Source organism: Cucumis melo, chromosome 1, assembly GCF_025177605.1.
Source record: "Cucumis melo cultivar AY chromosome 1, USDA_Cmelo_AY_1.0, whole genome shotgun sequence".
In the NCBI taxonomy this organism is placed as follows: Eukaryota; Viridiplantae; Streptophyta; class Magnoliopsida; order Cucurbitales; family Cucurbitaceae; genus Cucumis; species Cucumis melo.
Window position 1 is genome coordinate 10496489 of NC_066857.1, and position 14023 is coordinate 10510511.

The window sequence follows — 14023 nt, forward strand, 5'->3', positions numbered from 1 at the left end:
TTTAGAAGAATTATACAAAGCATTTTTCCTAACATCAGAAAGAACTACACAATCGTGTATCATGTCCTACACGATCGTACATCATTTCTTACACGATTGCGTATCATGATTGTTTAGAAGAAGAACTACACATGCACGTGTGGCCAGTGTTGAAACTACTTACATGATTGTGTATCATTAATTTCCTAGATGATCGTGTTTCATGTCCTACACGATCGTACATCATTCCTTACACGATTGCGTATCATGATTGTTTAGAAGAAGAACTACACATGCACGTGTGGCAAGTGTTGAAACTACTTACATGATTGTGTATCATTAATTTCCTAGATGATCTTGTTTCATGTCCTACACAATCACGTATCATGATAGTTTATAAGAAAATTTACACGCGCGTGTGTGGCCGATTAATCGTATGTTGATTGGAGCATGTTTTGTATTTCCCATCGTGGGCCTATGGGACTTTTCCATTTTCAAAAGTATTATGTACGGTGTAAATATTTTGCCAGTTTGTTATATTTTTTAAAAACCCTATAATTAAATGACATTTTAGTTTGATTTGATTGAGAAGAAAATAATTTAAATTTATTTTTAATTCGATTTTCCATGTAAAACTTCTATTGAATTTTTAAAAAAAGTTTCAATCTCAACTTTTCTTAATTAGATATAACTTTTTTTTTTAATTTGATTTTTTCAATTAAATTCAACTTCCATTTAATTTGATCTCAAGTAGAAGCTAAAAAAAATCCAATATCAATATGGTTTTAAGCCTTTATTTTGTTTATTTTTTGGACATTTTTTTTAAAAAGGTAAAATATTGAAACTATTTATAAAATATAGCAAAATTCATCAAACTTTCTATAGTCCATTTAAAATTGGGATCTTTTAAAAAATATAACAAAACGACAAAATATTTACACTGTATAGATCGATTCCGAAAATGAAAAAAGCCTGGCCCACAATAGAGAATATAAAAAATGCCCCGTCAACCATGTCGTCAACAATACGCGTAATATATTAGGTACACGATCATTTAGATTTGACTATTGTTTAGTACATTACCTTTGGTCCTTTAGATTTGGCTACCCCAAATTTAAACGATTGTTTTTCAAAATTTGGTACACGATCGTTTAGATTTAACTAAACAATTTTTTTCAAGATTCTTTTGCTACACCAATCGTTTATTCTTTTCAAGATTCTTTGGTACACGATAGTTTAAATTTGGTTAAACAATTTTTTTTTTAAATTCTTTTGGTATACGATCGTTTACTTTTTTTACACAATCGTTTAGATTTAGGCACTCCAATCTAAACGATTTTTTTCAAGATTCTTTATACATAATCTTTTAAATTTGGTTATGACATAAAAAAAGAAGAGGAAAAAAAGAAAGACGATGGAATGAAATCGCAGAAAAAAAGATGAGAAAAAGGCGAAACATGATAGAAAGAAATCAGATTTGGTTATCCAAATCTAAATGATGTAAAAAGAAAAGAATAAATATGATGGGAAGAAATCACAACGAAAAAAATAGAAAGAAAGACGATAGAAAAAAATCACAACGAGAAGGGGAAGAAAAACGGAAGGTAAACCTGAAACATTTAAAAAGTGACTAACTTCAAAAATTTTGTTATACGAGTCATAAATATTTTTGTAGTTTGTCATATGTATAAAAATTAACCTTTAAAATTTTTACTATATTTTGTAAATAGTTTTATTTCTTGTGCTATTCATAACCATAGTTTTTTTTTTTTCTCAATTTGAAATTCTAATTTTTTTTAAACTTTAGTTCACAGTTTTTATAAATGAATTTTCAACCAATTTTAATTGAAGTTTGTTATTTTAAATACAATTTTATTAAAGTCCTAAAATATTTAAAATTGGTTTTAATTTGAATTCTTAAAATAAATTCAAATTGATTTGAATGAATGTTAAATGATATAAATATCTAAAAAAAGGAAATGGATAATTTGAATTTGAATTTTTAATAAATGACTTTCATAGGATTTTAGTTGAAAAAATTAAATGTCATTTAAAATTGAAATAAAATATAAAGTTGAAACCTTGGGTTGCATGATTCATATTTTATTTATGAGATATGATTTGATATGAGAGATTCCATTAATTATCATATTAATCCTACTTCTCAGGATTTGAAAGGGTTGAGGTCTATTTGAATACATATCTATAAATATAAAATGAGGTTAGCATAAAAATAAAATATTCCATTGAAGATGTAAAATAAGTGGGCAAGGAGCATGGAAGCAAAGCTAATTATTAAACACAAGCAAATCCCCCATGTCTAACACAAAAATAAATCAATAAATCAATGACGAAATCCCCCATTCATTCCCCACATTTTTGCATCACCAACTGGAAGAGGAAGCAGGAACACAAAGGAACAAATAAACAAAACAAAGCCGCCTCCAGAAAAGAAGGAAAAAGGCAAGTCAAGGCGAAAAAGGTCCCATTATTTCGGTAGGTTTACGAGCCAAATCGGAGAGATTAGAGCCAACGGAGCCGCCGCGGATCATTCCAGCATGCCGGTGGTGCCGGCAACGGAAGGAGCCAATGTGAGTGGTTGGAGAACAGAGACAGTTGGCTTTAGCAGAGGAGGGAGTCTTGGTGGCGGTGGAGGGTGGCGAGGGAGAGACGAGGAGGTGATGATTATTGTGCTTAAGATCTGCTAAATTCAACTCTGTGATTGCCATTCTGTGATAGTGATGGTGATTGTGATGGTGATTGTGATTGTGATTGTGATTGGGAATGTTTCTATCGTTGGGCCTAGGAGCTTTGCGATCTGCTTTGTTATCCATGGGGGATTGAATCAGATTTTAGTTAGAAGAAAGATGGAATAGTTAGGGTTTGTGAAATTTGGGGATTGTTGGTGTTGGGTTTTTGTGGTTTGAAGGGAAAAATATTGTTGATATGGGAGAAAGGAAATGTTTGAGAAATGTAAGCAAATTTTGACATTGGTAGTGAACTCCTCGATTTTTGGTGTTTGCGTTGTTCACAACCTTTGGTTTATTTTTAGCTATTAATACCATTTTCTTTTCTTTTCTTTCTTTCTTTCTTTCTTTCTTTCTTTCTTTCTTTCTTTCTTTCTTTTTTTTTTAAAAAAAAAGTTTCTTTGTTTGCAAATTGGAACTATGGGTGGGGAATGGAATGTGTTACATAAGTTAGAAGTAGGGCTTACTTACACACAAACTTTAAAAATTCAACACCATCTATTTTCCTCATTGTTCTCTTACTTTCATTTCACTTTATTTATATATTTATAACTTTCCAAATTTAATTATTTCTTTTCTCTTTAAGTAAGAAAGAAAATAAAGCTATTAATTAATAATTATAATTTCACGCTCGACAAAACATTATCAAAAATAAAAAACAAAAATAGCGATTTTTTCAAAGAAAGGTAAATAGTTTTTTTTTTCAAATCTTAAAAAAACCCTATAAAAATATGTTTTTAAAATGAGAAATGCTAGTGAATAAGTTAAAAATCAATAATAGTTAAATGGTATGGACTAAGACTAAGACACTTTTTAAAACTTATTAAACACAAAATTAAAAATTTAAAGATATATATTGTACATCTTCTAACGAACAAATAATTGACATTTTTGAAATGTTGACGTGCATTAAATAGATACAAACTTATTGTCTAGCAGTGATTTTTTTCTTTTAGAAAAGGAAAATATAAGAAAATTATAGCAAACTAACACAAATTAGAAAATAAACTAAAAATATAGCACAAGAATGAAATATATGTAAAAATAGCAAATGTTGAGCATTAAAAGGTAAAGTTTTTTAAAATGTCAAATCTATTTTTCATTATAGTCAATGGCTATAATTGATAATAAGGACTATCTTCAAAATATAGTCATTTTGGAAAATAATGACAAAAATAAGATAGTGTGTGAAGAAATGATAGAAATAATGGGTGAATGAAGAAACGAAAATAGGGTAGTTTCCTCCATTAAAAAAAAAAGGAAAATCATGGTTTAATTTCTTAAAAATGTAATTAATCAAATATATAATTATATATAAAAAAAAATTGATTATATTTTCTTTTTAAATTTAAAACTCATATACCAGTCATGTTGATATGTAGTTTTAGAATTTAAAATTATTCATCATTAAGGTTGAAAATGGCATTTAATACGATTACAAATGTAGGTCTTTCCATGTTATTTTTTTCTTTGTTAATTGTAGGTCTTTCCATGTTTCTATTTAATTCATCAAAATCATTTTAAATGCAAACAATTTATTTTGTATTCATCTAACTTTCTATTTTCATGATTTTTAGTTAATATTTCATTGATATTTCTTCATCCCATCTTTTCTTTATCCCATAATTTTTAATTTATGTTTTATTAAATCTAAAAATAATCACATTTATTGATTTATTTTGTATAAATTTGACTATAAGAATCCCCGATAAGATGGAATAATTCAAACAATATGTAACACTTGTTTGAAAATATATACAATATATTCAATGTTCGAGGATATATACAATATTTAAAACATTCTATTTATCAAATATATAAATATGTTATGGTTTATATATTAATTATTATATACCTTATATTATGTTAATATATATCTTCTTAAAGAGATTGGAAATTAGGAAAAAGATGGGAATAATTTTGATCCAGAAATAATCAAATTAAAATAAGAAATGTGAATTTAATAAGGAAACTTGAAATTTGAGATTTAATATATATATACACAGGAAAAAAAGAATAAAGAAGTTTGTTAATAAGAAAATAACTAAATTAAAATGAAAAGATATTATTAATTTAATAAGGAAATATATTTTTAGGATGGAAATTTAGAGATTAGTATATTTAATATATATATATATATATATATATATATATATATATATATATGTAAAGAAAAAAGGAAAACGTGTGGGGTCTACACGGTCAACTCATTAAAGTCGTGAACGAGTCCACGACTTCGATTGCCAATTCAGCTAAATCACGAACCCTGCAGACGAGTTCGCCTAGTCGTGGATCTGATCCACGATTTTACTATCCTATTTTTTACAATATTTTACTCATAATTCTATTTTTAACATTACTTTTTAAAATAACATTATTTTAAAAAAATCTGATAAAAACTATTAAATAGCAATAATTGATAGATGTTATCAATAAAAACTTTCAGTTTAAGAAAACCTTCGTAATTGTGGTAAATAAAAAGTTATACTAATTAGATAGCTTTCATTGTAAAAAGATTAGAAAGAATTGTATGAAATAATGGTTGGACGTGCCCTCTTTAATCTTTTCTCAACACTTAGGAGGCGTTTGGGGGAAGGGTTGGATTATGGGGGTTAGGGTTATGTAATCCAACTCCCGTTTGGGGGAAGGGTTATGTAACCCTAGTTTTAACTCCTTAACCCTTCCTCAACCCTTCTTCAACACTTCTTAATCCCTTTTCAATTTTTCCTCAATCCTTCTTCACAACATTATCATTCCTTCATAACACTTCCCCCAAACACATCTTATCATAACACTTTCTTCATAACCCTTCCCCCAAACACATCTTATTATAATCCTAGGTTTATCATAACCCTAACCCCCATAACCCTACCCTTCCCCCAAACGGCTTCTTAGTGTTATATATGCAATTATCTAATCTTTGCACTATATTATATTATTTTTAAATATCAATTGGTAGAGTCCAAATACAAATGTACTCCTTCGAGAGTAGTGCTTTTGTGAATATCATATAGTTTGATTTGTTTTTTCATGATTATATAATAATGACTTGTAAGAAAAAAAATGGTTTTTTTAAAAATAAAAAAAATTTGACTAATTATTTATGTTTGTATAGAACAAACCTAAAAAAAGAAAAAATTTATTATACTTGATTTTGTCGGATGTTTTATTTTTTTAAAAGTTACTCTATTATCTATGATCCGAGTTATAATTTTGAAAATACTTTTCAATTTTCAAGGTGGAGTTTTTGTGTGAATTTTTGTTGGGTTTCATGATCAAAAAATAAGAACAGATTCAAGTTTTGTTCTTCCATTAATATGACTCCTACTTTGGAGTTAAAATTAAACATTTTTAAAAATTGTTTATCACTCCCTCTCCTCTAAATAACGAGGAAGCTCTTATTTCTCCATCTGTTTATATATGTACTTACAGTTTCAGATATGAAATTGTTTAGAAGAGAGAGTTTTGTTGAGGAAAATGCAGACTTTTAAGTTTTTGAATAAAACAAAAGGTTCTAAATTCTGGTTGTGGAATATTACAAAGTCTAGGGTTTGTGAAAATTGATACAAATTATGAAAGTTATCCAATAATAAGTTCAAGATTTAAATTTATATGTTGATTTTTCTTTTCCAATTAGTATACAAATGTGATGGTGTGCAGAGAAAATCTTCTCTTCCTCCTTTAAATTTACTCTCAACTATCAAATCCCAAACCATAAAGAAATTCAGAAAATACTTCCCAACAGAAAGGAATTGAGAATCAATCTGATTATCAACAGATACGTTTTTTGTTTTACATTTGCTAAAACTTAAAATGTAACTGAATTGGTACCCAGATATCAAATGTACTCAAAACATTGTGTTAAAACTCAAAGCTACAGCTATTGATAAGAACATCAGAGAAAGTTCTGAAGCCTTAAATGTCATAAAGAAGTCAAAACAACACAAGTCAACTCCTTTCAAGTTTTTCATTCACTATTCCATTACAACTCTTCATCATAATCAACTTACATCCACCAAACTGTATAACAGGAAAATACCTTACCTTGGATTGACAGTCATCAGCCGACAAAGTTTATCTTTTTTGTGTTCTCTATTTCTGCCTTTTGTAAATCTTTGCAAGGAAAGATTTCAATACTGCTTGTACTGCATCACTTGGATGAACTTCTATGGATTTTAGAAGCTTCTTGTAGCTTTTTCTCTCGTACTCGGAAAATACGCCCTATAAGAAGGCCAAAAAATAACTGGATCATACTGATAGTTCAAATGATTTATCTTATTCTAGTCTATGAACTTTTAGATGTATTCTTTTTTAATCTCTAAACTTCTTATAACTATGTGACAGAGAACCTCAAGATTGAGATCTTTATATAACTCTTTCACTTTGGCAACACAATCCTTATCTGCTTTCCCATAATTTTCCTGTAGAAGACCACAAACTACCATTATTTATCTTCGGTTGAGAAAACAAGGTTTGATAGAGGAAACTTGAGGTTTCTTACATGTAGCAAAGTCTTCTGTTTTTCATCACTTAGTTCTACCGCTTTCACAACAAGCCAAGAGCACTTGAAGTCTTCAATATCTGTTCCAACCTGCAATCTCAATTAAAAGTCAATCAAGTCTCTGCTTCTACAAAAAAAAAAAAAAAAAAAAAAAAAAAAAAAAAAAGAAAAACAGAAGTAAACTGGATAACAAATGATGGGACCTCATTCAAGTACTAGTTTTCACAACATACCTTCCCTATCACATCAGGAAGACCAAAACAATCCAGATAATCATCCTACAGAAAAGTTGGACAAACATAATGGTTTTGAAAATTAAATTGAAGCAAAAAGTAATATTTCACTCCAACTTCCTAAAGCAATCTCCAAGTAAGAATGTTCAATGAAATAACAAACTACCTGCACTTGAAAATAGGTTCCCATATCAATGAGAATGTTCTTGACATCATTATGATTCTCCAAATTTTCACCTGCCATTAGCAATGCACATGCAACCTAGTGTCAAATCAAAGAGTTGTGTCAGGGTAGATTTCTGCATTCCATAAGACACAAGAAGTTCCAATAGAGCTGGAGATAGATAAAGAATATTTGTCATTAAATGAAAATCATTAGTTCAAAAGCTAGAAGTGTGTAATTAGAATGGTGTATGCATCATGAAAATAAAATAGCATATGGCACACAAAACTGTATTCATACTTTTCCATGAAGTATGAGATTTATAATGCCAAGTTATTTATTTTCTATTTTGGCCTGAAGATTTTTTTCAACCACATAGCTTTTGTTTTATTATGTGGGTTTCCTTTTTGCTTCTAAAAGTTGGTTTACCCCTTAACCTAAAAATCTTTAATATTTCTGTTTTCATTCATATGGTTCAATATTAGTGTTAACTGTTGTATTATCCAAGCCAATTACAGAAAAAAGGGACACATCTAATCTAAGACGATGGCTCCCATGTCATTCTTAAAGTTTATGACTCATTTATTATCATTGACATCCGTACAAACTATGAGGTTAGTTTCTTCAAAGACCTGCAAAGCCTATTAATTTTGTTTACATGCAAGTAGTTCTGTGGTTTGTTTTAGAAGCAAAATTAGGCACTTTACTTGATTTGGGTACCAAAAGTTAAAGGTTCTTACTTACAACTGCAATATATATATAATATATATCAATAACCTTCACTACTTCTGATGATAAAAATTTACATAAAACGGCGCAGTGTACTAACCGGGAGGTAGAACGAGTAGTATGCAGTTTTGTACTGAACAATGCGATGGTGACTGCAGGAAAAGCTTCCCAGTAAGTGCATTTTAGAGTAATAGGGGAGTAACCTTTTCAGAAAGCGAATTTCACTTACAGAGGTAATGAGTACTTTGACAGATCTTTCTCTCCTTCGAGTGTGGTAATTAAATCTATCATCTGTCCTGAGGCTGTTTGAAACTCTACCTAAATCGTCAATACTCAATCAGATAGAAATAAAATGCAAGGCCTTGCACAAGCTATTCTCAAAGATAACCACCTCATTAAACAATTCCATAAGATCCACATAATAAGGCTTTTCTTTGAAATGATTCTTGAGGATTCTCGAGATATGGTTCCGTAGCATTATGCCATCATTTACGGCAACCATTCCAACCTGTAATTAGGTAATACAGGATAGGTTAAGTTTGATACATAAATAAACATAGCTTTCATTAACATCCTAGGAAAAAACTCAGTCGCACTATAGTTCACACCTTTGGTACCCTGAACCAGCAAGGTTGTCCACGTCGTGTAACAGCCTTGTCCATGATGTCGTCAAGAACAAGAAAATATGCTTGAAACTGTGAAATGGGTGGTTGGGAATGCAGATATATTAAGAAACGTAAGCACAGTGGTCATATAATGATATACAATTCACTGTGAGAGGATTAACCACAAATAAGACTACCAAATAGCAATACCCATTCAATGCACCAACCAAGTGCAGAAGCCAGAAACACTTCATCTTCAGTCAGCTTTTCCCCCTGTTTTAGTAACTTGTAGCTATCAATGACAGAGAGACCTCTGTTCAACTTTCCTGCAAAAAAAATTGTACATCCAAATTAAAATATTAAAACTATCCAGTCTTTTGAATGAGAATCCCCCCTACAAGTTTTAGCATGCAGCGCAAGAAAATCTTGAAAGCAATTTAGATGAGTTTTGATCACACCTCCAGGTACATTGTAATCCAGCATCTGCAATAAAAGGAACACAAAAACTCATTAGGATGAACAAAATATTTGCATCTGTACAAGTCCAGAGGAGAGACAATAGACGTTGATACCAAACAAAACACTGAATAATTAAGATGTTCACATGAATGGACAGATCATCATTCCACAAATCAAAAGCCAGAGACAAGCATGGTCTAACCATAGCTTCCCAGGCAAAGCAAACTCATTGTAAACACACTTAGCATTACACTTCTTTCTCGTAAACACTAAGCCCCAAGGCCGACGACACCAAAACTAAACACATACGGAAAATCATTAATTAGATCATGTAAAGAAATCCCTCATCGTAGAGTCTCCTTCAATACGTGATATAAACTAAAAAGTTCTCTTTTAAAAGTAGATTTAAGCAAAAATCAACATGCATAAAGTAAATCTAAACTGCCATTAGCATTATGCACGAGTATTACCAGCAAACATTCATTAAGTGATTTGAGTTCTAAGCTTCCTTCGCACAGAAGTCTCAGAGATACAAACATCTATACTTTAATTTCTTAATGTCAAATTTTCAAAAATATTGGAGTTCTTATTTTTGAACATTATGAAAGCATTTCCATGAACACGTGGATGTTCTCCAAAACATGCAATATTAAGTTGTGCATGGCCATCTGCAATCTTTGGTAGCAATCCATATGACAATGAAAAAAACATGCCGGTCATAAAAAATAAAAATAAAAAATAAAAAAATAGAAAAAAAACTGAGAAAGAAGAATAAAAAAACAACGCATTGTAGACTTTTTCTATAAGGGCTGGCAAACATTGACCCAAAGCCCTGGCCTCTAGTCAACTCAATTATTCCACAATACAGAACTCCCAAATAACAAGAAGGAACAAAACACGACCCCACTTAATCTACAACACAATAATCTACTGCAACTCCCTGTCAAAACAATCTAACAAATAAATTATTAAATAGTTCATTCGTTTCAGCCACATCTTCACACAAATCAATCAAACAAACAAATCCCAATACGCAAAAAAAGCAATAAATAATCATAATAAGAAGAAGAGTCAAACCACATCAAATTCCTAAGTGATTCGAACAGCTCAGTCCCCAAACCAGAACAAGAAAAACATGGGAATAATGGAAAATCATCAAGAAATGAAAAGGGAATGAAGATAGGGACAATCAAACAGAAAAATGATAGCTACCCGCTCGACCCATTGGCGAGAATCGTCAGTGAACTCGAAAGCAGGGTCGTGAAGGAGCTCGGATTTCAACAATGAGTAAACGTCCAAGAATTTGGACCTGAATTCACTCATTTTCGGATTGGAGAAATGGGTAGGGAGGAAAAGGGTTAAGAGAAGAATTCGTGAGTGAGGTGTGGAAGTAGTTTAATAATAACTACGCAGTGATGAAGAGAGACTTTGGAAGTTATGGCGCATGTTCAACGGTTTCTCTGTTTATAACGTTTATTTTCTTTTTTTTTTTTCTGGCGGTGGCGGTTCCGATCATTCGACTTTTGATTATTGAGTTGAGGGAGAAATTAAATACGAATGATGCAATTGGAGAGAAATTGATTAAACCAAACAAACCAATATTTTCATTCTTACCTCTTACTTTTCATCTAATTGAATTTTATTTAAATAGACTACCAAATTTGGCAATGTTACTATATTTTTGGTAAACTTGAGGGTTTTTTTTTCTCCTTTATCATGGCCAATCAAATGAGTTAATATAACTATCAATTCTAACTCAATATAATTTTGCAAAGAGAATTCCTTTTTATATGTAATTTTTTAAATATGTAATTTTAATTTTTTTCCTAATTTTTTTTATGATTCTTTTGTTTTTTTAATAAAATTTGGAACTATATTTTAATTTGAGATAAAGATGAGGTTTCTAGCGTACTCTTATTTGTCCTTAGATGCACCACAATTTGGAATGACCAATTTTAATTTTGCAAATCAAATTTAATTTTGAGATAAATATGAGATCTCAATCTTAACTCCATTTTAAATTTGAGATAAAAATGGGGTAAAATCTAAATTTTAATTTTAATTTGGGGGTAAAATCTAAATTTTGAAATATTTAAATATGCTTAATTATCAAAAAGTGGAATTCGAGATTTTATTCCAAAACAAAATAACATAAGATAATTGAACTTTAATTTTATTTACAAAAAGTTAAAATATTAAAATATATTTAAATATCTCAAAAGTGAAATCCAAGATTTTATTCCAAAATAAATAACATAAGATAATTGAATTTTAATTTTATTTTAAAAAATAAATTATTAAAATATGTTTAAATATCTCAAAAGTGAAATCTGAGATTTTATTCCAAGATAAAATAATATAAGATAATTCAATTTTTATTTTATTTTATTATTTAATCATTCCAAATACTCTTAGGAATTGAACTTGTTAGCTTTATAAATTCACTCATATCTTGATATTCTTTTCCCATCAAGCAGAACAAAGGTATGAGAAAATACTTCTCTCCTCCCTCTTTTTTTTTCTTTTTTTTTTTTTTTAAACTTTTAACTTAATTCTTTTTTTATCTTCAGGTTTAGTAGCTGTTAATTTGTTGCACCAACTTGAAGCTCTATCAAAGGTTAAGACCTCTTTTTTTTTTTTTTTTTTTTGCAAGCCTTTGAAGGTCCCATGCAAGTTTATATGAGGTTATAATCTCCTCGATGTCCTACTTCTTTGGTTTTTTCATGACAAACGATGCAACTCTATCATGACGCCCTCCTATTTCTTAGGGTTTATTCATGACAGATGATGCAACTCTATCATGATGCCCTCCTATTTTTTAGGGTTTGTTCATGATAGACAATGCAACTCTATTATGATGCCCTCTTGTTTCTTAGGGTTTGTTTATGATAGACGATGCAACTTTATCATGACGCCCTCTTGTTTCTTAGGGTTTGTTCATGTTAGACGATGCAACTCTATCATGACGCACTTCAGTTTCTTAGAGTTTGTTCATGATAGACGATGCAACTTTACTATGACGTCCTCCTGCTTCTTAAGGTTTGTTCATGATAGACGATGCAACTCTATCATGACGTTCTGCTGCTTCTTAGGGTATGTTCATGATAGACAATGCAACTCTATCATGGCGTCCTACTGCTTCTTAGGGTTTGTTTATGATAGACGATAGAACTCTATCATGACGCTCTCTTGCTTCTTAGGATTTGTTCATAATAGATGACGCAACTCTATCATGATGCCCTACTGCTTCTTAGGGTTTGTTCATGATAGACGATGCAACTCTATCATGACGCCCTCCTGTTTCTTAGGGTTCGTTCATGATAGACAATGCAACTCTATCATGACGCCCTCCTGCTTCTTAGGGTTCGTTCATGATAGACAATGCAACTCTATCATGACGCCCTACTGCTTCTTAGGGTTTGTTCATGATAGACAATACAACTCTATCATGACGCCCTACTGCTTCTTAGGATTTGTTTATGATAGATGATGAAACTCTATAATGATGATTTTTTCCGTCCACTTTGTTTTCGTATATTTTTTGTTCGTCCAATAGCATGTCATCAACACTAACTTGCTTCTGGTGATCTTATTTTGTAGAACAATGGTTTACTTCACAGAACGATTCTTGTCTAGAGTCCGACACCTCGTAGTATTTTCTGACAGAAATTAACCAAGAGAAGATGGACTTCATCTCCTTGTGGAGAAGCCATGGGCTGGCTCTTTTGTAGATCATTGGCCACGCTTATACAACAACTCAATTCTTCCCAGATTGTCTGTGGAGATACCTTTACTTGAGGGAAAAACTGCATGGGTCCTACAGTCTTTTATCCATAACAAGGCTACTAATTCTGATAGAGCTCTCACTCTCGAACAACGTTTAATTGAAGGCCAAACATGTTAGGGTGCTGTAACCAAGGTCCCTGGAGAGTTCTACTTTATTGACTGCTATTGGGAGTGGTTAGAGCTTGTAGTTGGTCGAAATGTGCAACTTCTTTACAACAATCGTTTATATGGTGTTGTAACAACTTCTTTGTACACTATGATCGTAATAGTGACGTTGTTCGAGCATTTTGTGAGGCATGGTGTCCTTCGACTAATACTCTTCATACTATGACGGGCGAGTTATCCATTTCTTTGTGGGACCTATGGTCCTTTAGGGGTCTTCCCATTAAGGGAGATTTCTACGAGGAAAGGATCTCTTCTTTTAAGGAATTAACCTCCTTGCGAGATCTTCCGATGACCTGTCAATATCGTTTCCAGGCGTATTATTCAATAGTTTGTATGCAGAGGAAGGATCACACGACATCCTCTAAGAATGACTCCCAAGTGACTATTAGCTCCTGGATTTCATTTTGGTACCTTGGGTCTAGAAGCTATGATAAGCCAACCACACGGAAACAAAAGAAGGCGTCGCGCTCCAAATCTTCTCAAAACCCTTATGGTTCGAAGATCCAAACTTGTGAATGGTCCTTTAGGGAGAACATGTTATTTGCAGAACTTGGAATCAGGGATGATCTGAAGGATGGAACGTATTTAGTTGCCTTATTATCTTGCTGGTTGTGCCTTTTCGTATTTCTACATAAAGGATTATTTCTTCGCCCTAG

The 14023-nt window shown here is 31.2% G+C and overlaps 1 protein-coding gene across 2 annotated transcripts; it reads right to left on the reverse strand.

Moving 5' to 3' along the window:
* Positions 1–6582: 6582 nt before the first annotated feature.
* Positions 6583–11017, reverse strand: LOC103501271 (farnesyl pyrophosphate synthase-like). Of its 2 annotated transcripts, XM_008464808.3 has the most exons (12): positions 10629–11015; positions 9416–9440; positions 9168–9283; positions 8961–9047; positions 8744–8860; positions 8582–8670; positions 8453–8504; positions 7627–7722; positions 7461–7505; positions 7228–7317; positions 7076–7147; positions 6583–6947 (listed from the first exon to the last, which is right to left on the reverse strand). In XM_008464808.3, the coding sequence occupies exons 1-12, from the start codon at positions 10737–10739 to the stop codon at positions 6819–6821; spliced, it is 1029 nt and encodes a 342-aa protein (XP_008463030.1). In that variant the 5' UTR covers positions 10740–11015; the 3' UTR covers positions 6583–6818. The 2 variants fall into 2 exon arrangements, with proteins under 2 accessions (XP_008463030.1, XP_050942121.1); XM_051086164.1 differs by lacking the exon at positions 7076–7147 and having other exon boundaries at positions 10629–11017.
* Between the last annotated feature and the right edge of the window lie 3006 nt (positions 11018–14023).

What these genes read in the sequence shown, in the direction of transcription:
- LOC103501271 (XM_008464808.3), bottom strand. Translation starts at nt 10,739, where the DNA reads ATGAGTGAATTCAGGTCCAAATTCTTGGACGTTTACTCATTGTTGAAA. An exon ending in GCTGGTTCAGGGTACCAAAG is followed by an intron (nt 8,861 to 8,960) that starts GTGTGAACTATA and finishes ACCTAATTACAG; the next exon opens with GTTGGAATGGTTGCCGTAAA. An exon ending in TTCCTGATGTGATAGGGAAG is followed by an intron (nt 7,318 to 7,460) that starts GTATGTTGTGAA and finishes TTGAGATTGCAG; the next exon opens with GTTGGAACAGATATTGAAGA.